At 37.0% G+C, this 9361-nt stretch overlaps 1 protein-coding gene across 1 annotated transcript in view; it reads left to right on the top strand.

Moving 5' to 3' along the window:
* Nucleotides 1–2392: 2392 nt before the first annotated feature.
* LOC135076429 (choline O-acetyltransferase) overlaps nt 2393–9361 on the top strand; it is a gene marked incomplete at its 5' end in the record, with an annotated part of 82852 nt that continues 75883 nt past the window's right edge. Inside the window, one exon of the mRNA XM_063970896.1 lies at nt 2393–2495. Coding sequence (XP_063826966.1) covers nt 2393–2495 — 103 coding nt within the window. The remainder of the gene's footprint in view (nt 2496–9361) is intronic.

The raw sequence follows: 9361 nt of genomic DNA, 5'->3' as shown, positions 1-9361 counted from the left end.
AGGACACTATAGTGGCTAATAACTTCTAAAATCAGGGTTTAGTATACATATAATAAGAAAGTATTTATACTTCTATAAAAAGAAGAACCTTTTTTTACTTAAAGACATCTTGACTAAAAGTTTCTGTATGTAAATATCTTTGGACATTGATATACTGCGCCTTCAGTCCCAAACTAAGCTAAGCTTGACCGAGAGCTTGAGCAAACGTGACCGAGTTTCTTCCGCTACTTCTTACTTAGTACCAGCCGATAATGTTGTCTTGAAGTGGTAGTGCGAACATATTGAGACATGTATGTGCCCTGAAGAAGGCCTAATTATTAACAAAGAATTTGACGTCAAGAATAATAACAAACGTCAAGCCATGAGGACATACTGCAACTCATTAATCAATGTCGCGTTAAGACCCGTGTCTTTATATTTAAAAAGAATTTGATTCGGAAAGGTCACAGATGTAATGGATTAAAAAGAAAATAAACAGAGTGAAATGCCTTTTAAATCTTAAAGTTTTGTGACATAATCTTTAACTAATAGAAAGTAGAAAAACTCAACGAGTTAAAAATATTTATGAAAAATAAATGACGACTGTCAATACCTATTTTTATTATAATCGTATAACTTAAATACCTATGTTGATCTATCAATAGACTTATATTCGATTGAAATTATTTTCCAAGTTGAATTTAAAACAGGGATTATAGGAAACAATGGTTTTTAATCATCAATTATCTTGCTTTTGCATATAAATGCCCTATCAGTAAACTTCTGTAAAGCCCATAATTGCTCATTAAAAATTAAGTTTTTTGAGAAAAATATTTGAATATTTAGGACTGAGGAAATAAGAACAAGAACTAATATTAACTGTACAAATCATCACCATAATGATGTGCTGAATACTAATATGAGCATTAAATAGGATTTTGTTACAAAACAATAATTACGGGACAGATTTAGATAAAAATCATAACTTGACACGGAAATAATTCGTGGTTGCTAGTAAAGATTTAAGTTATTTTCGTACACTGAAAAGATTGTAATTAATTTATAATTGAGTCTAACAGTAGTGTAAAGAGCCACAAATAGCAACTGCGTTTCTTGCGCTAACATTTTGACCCATTATGATTCAAAACGTCATTTTGGAATTTGTAAAAGGGCTTCTTCAAATTCACTAAAATGAAGTGAATTTATTTTATCAAAGAACATTTGTGTTGATGTAGATTTCCGCTCACCCGTAAGCAATAGGTATAACTGCCTGACCATGACATAACTACCTATTGGCATGGAATAAAAAAGAGAATATTTCAATCTGCGTCGGCGTTTCGATTGCGGTCTTTTATAATGCAAATCCCGGTGAATAACATTGCAACTTTTAACAAAGGGAATTGAAAGCGTAATTCACAAGTTACATTTACGTTCCCAAAAGGGCGGGAAGTCATAAACTGTAACCGCTTCCGGCGCAAGATGGCCGCCGGATGCTGCGCGAGTGGCGACCTCCGGCGGCACACTTCCGGAAAGCTCTCGAGACGGGGGGAAATGTGAATTACACGTAATTTTCAGGGAAAAAGTTCACATGTTTCTCTTTTTATGTATTAATTTTCCTAATTACTTTGATGTTTGAATTTTATGCTGCGACAAACCTAATCGCCGGTTCTTAAGCTCCGTATTAGGCACCTAATGCTTGCTACTGTTTGTAGTATTATGAATTCCTCAGATATTTCTAACAGAATTTTAGACATTTTCGTATGTCAAACGTTAGGTTAGACGGAGACGGTACAATTTTAATCATGATTTTATAAATTATATTCCGACATTACCACTCAAAAGACTTCATTCAGCTCTGAGGGCGTATTCTGGGATATCCGATGTAGATAAAAAGAAATGCTATATTAATAAACGTTATTAAGCACTGAAAAGGTAGATTTTATTAAATGTAATGTCACTTTCTGAGAGGTTTTTAGATGATATGAATGAAAGATGGTGTATATTCAGTGTCACAGTGAAATATTACGAGGAAAATGTACGTGATGAATGCTGGTTTAAATGTAGATTGTGTACCTGTGCTTTATTTTACCCTCCTAATGCAGTTATATTTGAAAGCGCGTACTAAGACTAGTTTTATTTGTTCCAGATCTACAAACGCGGCGCACCATGGTCCCGAACCTCTAAACAATACATATCAAAACATGCACTGAAAACGCCATTAGTTTTAAAAATATATACAAGCATTCGATATTTAAAAGTAAATCATAAATTAAGTGAATACTGGCCGTTCGAACGCGAATTTTGAATTTGAAAAGAGTTTGTTCGGTTGAGTTGTGTCGCGGGAGGGGCATTCGCCCCCGGGGGCTTGATCGTGGAGGAGCAAGGCGGCGCGCTGCTCGGGCGGCTGTCGGGAGCGCTGCGCGGGCGCGCCGCGGCCGCCTCGCCGTCGCGCGTGGCCAGCTCCATCCGGGGCTACCTGACCGACAAGGTCGGATCGCTGCAGCTCAGAGACACAGGTCAGTGACTATTTTTATAATTTAACTTAGATTTAGGCAATCCTTGCTCCGATTTCTGAGCTGTGTGGCAATACTTAAAAGCCTAAATAGTATATCACGGCAGCGGGGACTATCGGAAGTGAGTCTTTATTTCAAATAGGCTACGGGACTATTCCCACCTCTCGTTCCCACCACTGCAACACCTGTGTAGCCAGGATCTACAGCTTGACCGCCACAAAAACCCAACCAATGAAGGTCAAGTTTGTCCCGGGGGAAAGTTAAACTGTCATTGGACCCGCAACGAAATTAATTAGAAGAACATAGGAGGAGTTCGAAATTAAGGTTCGACTTCCCTCCATTGCAAAGCGGATGACAGGTGACAAACAAAGGTTTAAAAAAAGACTATGCACCACGGACAATAAATATTATTTAAGGGGGCCTATCTTATGAGCAATTAGCAACTACCTGCCAATAATATTTTTCACAAAATCACTTAAAAGCACGAAAATTTTTCCTTCGGCTCAAGGAAATGTATGATCTCATCTTTTCCATATGGTTGTGAATATTCCAAATAGGCTGTCAAACATGACATCAGTCTTAGTGCTGGAAAACGACAGATCGGAAATTCATAAAACTATAAATAAAAACATCCGGCTCGAAGGACCAATTCTATGTACTGAGGAAGACTTAATTTGATTGAAACAGATGTCACCTAAAAATAACTTTATCAATATCAAATAAAAACAACATAAAAGCCATACGCAGCAAAGAGAGCTTTTTGCACAAACATTGGTGTGTTTAAATTAGTGTTTCGAATTTGCACTATATGCAGTTACATCAAGGTTCATTTTCGTGATTGGGGAGCATTGTTTGTTGGGGGTAGACACAGCTAACGATGAGCAAATATTTGTGAAACAATGCCGTCGGAAAACAAACAGGGGCGTTATGACGTAATACACGGCTTGTGTCAATATGGGCATCTTTGTATTGGATGTAACATCTATAAAAGCGAATTATGAAGAATGTGCAGTTAGTAAGTTATTAAAAAAGCACAACCTGAAAAAACTATATTATGAAGTTATTCCTGTATTGTATGTATTATTCGAGATGAAAAAGGTGTATCTATCAATTTTATGGGTTTTGTTTATATGAAAATCTTATCTTAGGATATTATAAGCTCAAATGATACTTATTTCGACAGGGATAAACCAAGCAAATATGAAAGTAAGTTTTCTGATTTTCACACTTTCATGAGTATCTTCCTCAGAATTGATCCGTGTTTTAAAAAGATAGACATTTATTCAATTCTATTATTGGATTTTCAAAAAAGAAATATGCTAACATTTAACAACGATATAGTGTATTGCAATTAGCATTGTACACGCGTTACTATAGCAATTTTCACAACACTTTCAAGAAAAAACAATCCAAATTTCATTTACTTAGCGTTTACAATTATAAACTCGTTTCAAATTATATTAGCCCAAGCCCGTCGCGTGACAACGTCGTCGACTTAGACGGTCGGGGTGAGGCTTAGAGCCAAAGCACACGATACGTTGCGGCGCCGCACTGCAAAAATTTCGCCGTATCGCACGGCCCTGCACCGCTCGAGTTCCCCAGATATTCTATGTAAGCGACAGCGCACACAGCGTCATATCGCATGATATACGAGGCCACAAAACGCGCGCGTCGTTTAATAAATTAGCTGTCGTCACGACTGCGCGACATGTCACGACGACAAGCTAATAATATGAAATGACACTCGCGTGCGTTTTGTGGCTGCGTCTGTCGCCGCGTTTTGTCGCCCAATGATGTACTCGTAAGACGACGCAGTGACACCGCTCCGTCGTCGCACCGCCTGCCGAAAAGCATCGTGTGCTTTGGCTCTTACTCTCAATTATTATTTCGGGCTCGTTGTGAGCATAACTTTGTAAGCCCGGGTTTGCTACAACGGTGCAAAGTTTGTAAAGCAGAGTTTGAGGGTTATTAAAGAAGGGTCTGGCCTTAATAGGTCATTGGATGTGGGAGCAGATATATTATGTTATAACTAGGCACTGATTTGAACTGACCGAGTTTAGTGTTGATTCAAGAGAAACTAAGTTCTTTTGTGCTTTCAGAAATCGGACGAATACTGGTGTAGAGTTAAACTTAACAATTTTTTTGTCATTTGAATGCGACTTAACTGTCTTAAATAATGATAATATAAAATAGATGGTTCCATAATGGCATTTCTGACGACTCATAATATGGAAATTGTACTATGATGAAAATAATATGCCAAAGCACTGTGGTAACGTCTCTCTACGTAGCCTTTACGTTTTGATATTCCTGCGAGCCAAAATCGAATAAGTCAATGGCTTTACGAGCATCACTGGTGTTGAGGTTCGAAGAGTCTCTCTTCAGATGCTATACACACCATCAAGGTCGTCGGAGCCAGGACCCCAAGATCAATTATCCCTAATGACACAACCACAAAGGCGTTTGACAGTAACACAATTAGGAGCCCTGACTCCCGGCAGACACGGAGCGAACCGATAATTCGTTAACTCGGCGAACTTTGCGTTTTATAGGGCTGTCAACGATTCACACATTTATTTTCTACTTTTTTTGGGAGAGCTATACCCAAAATATCTTTTTATTTCATCGAAAAAAAAAGGATATAACATAGTAACATACTATGGAGTATGTAATATAGAAACAGCAAAATTTGGTTTTAGCAAATCAAATCCAATCGTATATTTATGCAAGTAGGCTCCCAAAGAGCACTTTTACACGCCCCAACCCTACCACTGCTGCGAGACAGTAATATGGGCTAGTGCTGAGAAGAAGCAGCGCAAGAAAGTCATTCACTATTTAGCAGTTCTCCCAGTAGAATTATAATATTCAAAACTGGTATTTGCTACAACTTACAGTCTTTTAACTAAGCATACTTTTTATACGAATGTTTTTGTAGTCTAGATATTTTACACAAGTCTAATATAGCTTTATTATACCTTGTCCTTCGATTTACTCATTATACACAATGATACGTGTCTACATAAGTATGTAATCGCTTCAAATATCGTCAACCCTACCCCTGTTAATTACACCGGTCGTCTCGGGTTCGAGCCCTGTTCGCTACACATCGCGACACCGTGTAATCCGATGACGCTCGTTGATTGTAAGCACCTCGTAATTGGCTGCTCGCGATTACGACGATTGTAGCAATTTGGGCTGTTTAAGGTATCAGGTGCTTAGAAAGAGGTGTATAACTCTTCCTTGTAAGAAAATCTAATTAATTTCATATTTTCTCAAGTGTAATTTTCGTTATTGTTACCGGAAATTACTGTTTTAGATCGCAATGTAGGATTCAGTCATCAAAATGTAAGAAAGAAAAAAAAAAATTATTTGGTCCAAAACAATTATTACAATTTACAGTTCAAAGTATTTGTACATGTTTGAACCAAAATGGCAATCTGAGGTAGACCCCAGAACAGGACGCTGTTATTCTGCGGAGGCCATTTTTTTAAAAAGAGCGTCACATTGGACGCCATAAACACTGGATGTCTTTATTTTACTTCGAACGATTCCTGAAGGTAATTGCGTTATAAATGAAATTTGTTTTCATGTTTCCACATATCTTTCAACTCATCTTTTCTTGTAATTCGATTGATATACAAGTACCAAGCGTCACATTCACGAATCTCGTTTCACGCGCGCCGCCCCAGAGCCGCGAAATACCATTTGCGGTGAGAATCGACACCCTAAGATTATGCTGATGTTGACTATATCCCGATTGGGTGTCGAATTTCGAATGCTGAACTTCGGCATGCATGCCAGGAAAGATGATAATGTAATAATATTACTGGCATATCAATAATAAAAACAAAATACATGCAAGTACACACCTTGATAGGCATTGATATTGTCGATGAATTTATTTCATATTACAATGACAACGCAGCTGTTGATTGTTTGCTGCACGCCAGCGTTACAGCTGTGAGTTCTCACAGCTCAATTTATACCCTCAGTTTATACCATTTTCTCTGACGGCGTTGCTAATAGTTTCTACTAAGCATTTGCTTGATTACATACATAAACTTTAAATATGAACTTGCCCAATTACTGAACTAAACTTTGAAAGCCACAAATGGGAATGAAAATATTTCTTAATTAGTGAAGGCTGAATCGAAAGTCACGAAAAAAAACAAAGGCAGAGTCAAACTGACACAACCAACAACGAAACCAATTTGAAACACTTCATTCACAGACTCAGCATTGTTACATTATGCGTATATCATTCGCATACAATTATATGACTTCCCAAATAATGTCAAACACCAAGTAGCGAGTGAGGGGAGGTAGGGCGAGGGCTCACTCCCCCCATGAATATTTGATGCACTCCCGACCCGTGTACAGTCGGGCACAAAACAACTGCTCGCGTCTCAACCTCGCTGACATTGAAATTCAAATGAAAATGGACGTGTATTTATTACCTAGCTGTACATGATAACATTACGCCATATTACGTCAGATAATTTTGAAATGTATTCGAAAATAACATCCTGAATTTTCTATGTAATTTCTTCTATCATGTGGGTTCTAACAAAGGATGATTGAGAAGTCGTCTGCTGTATTTAATAAAAAAAATACAGCAGAAATACCTGCTCCTTTATGTAGTCGGTTCGAAAGTATTTTGTAATTTGTAAGTACTAATGTTTCTATGTTTATGATCACTATCGAAAAAGATATATTATTCAAATAGCTTATGGGGTTGAATAAGCACGCACGAATCGAAAATTAATAAATCAAACTTCCAAAGTCGATAATAGCTTACTAATGAAGATTTCGATAAATCGATTACAAGCACACTCAAGTACTTTCCCTGATTACAAGCGATTGTATCATCGGTGTCACGTGCCGCGGGTGCTTTGACAACGCGTGACAAATAGGTTCCATGCGATAACTACGGAGGAATATGAACTTGAGTTATGATTGGGGTCATTTTGTTCAAAACTACCCTAAACGTGCACTGTTAAGTCGGTGCAATAGAGTTGAAAATAAGCCGTTTTGTGTGTACGTGTGCAGGATTACTAATAGCCGTGATTGCGATCGCCCTTTTGAGTATGCGTGTCGAATGCTATGGAGGGCGAAGGATTTATATTATAGTGATTTTGGTAGTTCGTGTAATAAACTTCGTCTAAGAAAGTAGAGTTTTCTACCTAGTGGCATTTGTCCAAAAACTTGGAGTTACCATTATTTGATTTCTGATTTATTTAGGAAGCATATAACAGTCATAGTATTTAATGCTTAGACGAATCACTGCTTGCACAAGTAGTAAAAGTATAATAATGGTTCCTTTTCATAACAATTATGAATTATTACATAGTATTTTATATCAGCAACTTTCTTGATAAAAAATTTAGATATACGATATTTTTAGTCAAATCGCGACATCAACAGAAAATTCACTTTAAAGCTGAAATTCCAGTGATTTGCATAATCATCTAAAGCTTTTTATTTCGTGTAAATCTTCTGACGCTAGAATGATACCCTTGAGGATGGCGGTTGAGTGTCTCATTATTCAAATTGTGTGACGCCATTATATTGTAAGATTTTTGGCTTAAATATTATATTCGTAAAATGCCGAGGACTTTTAAAATTGAAGAAGAATATTTGACATTGATGAAAGACTAATGAGCAACCAAAGTCAAAGTCATATTATTATTGCGACTAGAACTTGTTTAGAAACATTGTCCATAAAAATTTAGTTAAAAATCAACACACTATTCAACATAGTAGTTCTAAAACATAGCCAACATTATAAGGCGGGTAAAAAGATTTTTTATTTTATTTTGCCCAGTTTTCTATTCCCTAAAATAATTAGTATTCGTCACACAAGCTCCCTCTGGTATTGTGCGCGTAACTAACCGTTTCCGCGGGTGTCCATTTGGCCCACGCTCCCCTTACTGCGGTATGTACCGTGATTACTGTGAATGCCCGCGGCCTTTCAATTTGGTAAAATGGAAAAAGAAATTGTATAGGTCAGTTTATTTAAATGATAAGCAAAAAAGTGAAGCCGTTTACTTAACACTTAAACACTGAGTTGGTACCGTTTTAAAAAATATTTGAAAGGCTTTTTTTAATATTCTCGAGTAATTTATCTATCTGGCTGTGGGCAAAATATTTTATAGATCAATTCTCTTGGAATAAGAGTGGAACCATAATTATTACAAATTTTGCCTTATGTCTGACAATTTTATAACCACTATGAGTAGGTGTCAAGGGAAGTACCTAAGGGAATATAGATATATACACGACTTCTATTTTGCTTTGTGCCAATAAATTGCAACGTAGGGCTGCATGATTACCATATGAGCGATCCAAAACAAGAGGAAAAAATTCTCATTTTTCACGGTACCCTATTTGTATACCACACCCCCACAAAATACATCAATCACAATTACTGCACCTTTCCTTCCGCTCCTGACCCACCTCAAATTATTCAATAGACAACCGGCATGTCATTTTCCTGACAAAGGCTGATACAGCCAATTATGCTGCACCATTTCTAAGCTGAATAGTAAGATTTGATGATAAATGCGGAAATCCGAATCTCTAGTTATGGTTTAAAATTGTAATAAGTACACGTACAGATTACAGTCATTTGTAAGAATATAAGAAGAGTAAACAAAGTTATCAGTCCCTAGACTATAACCTACCTTCTCTGGGTTGAGTAATACGAATATAATAGTCAAGTGAAAGTGTTTTTAATTAAATCGGCGTTACCTACTTTAATTTTGGCAATACCTCTAGCATGAACAACTTTCGTCTTCGAATCGTTTGCGTATTCGACAAAATTCGATATTCAACCTTCGAATTAAACGATAACGTGACAATTTTGATTC

The sequence above is a fragment of the Ostrinia nubilalis genome, chromosome 12, assembly GCF_963855985.1.
Source record: "Ostrinia nubilalis chromosome 12, ilOstNubi1.1, whole genome shotgun sequence".
Taxonomy (NCBI): domain Eukaryota; kingdom Metazoa; phylum Arthropoda; class Insecta; order Lepidoptera; family Crambidae; genus Ostrinia; species Ostrinia nubilalis.
Note: the sequence above shows the minus strand (reverse complement) of the source record. Positions and strands in the feature narration are given on the sequence as shown.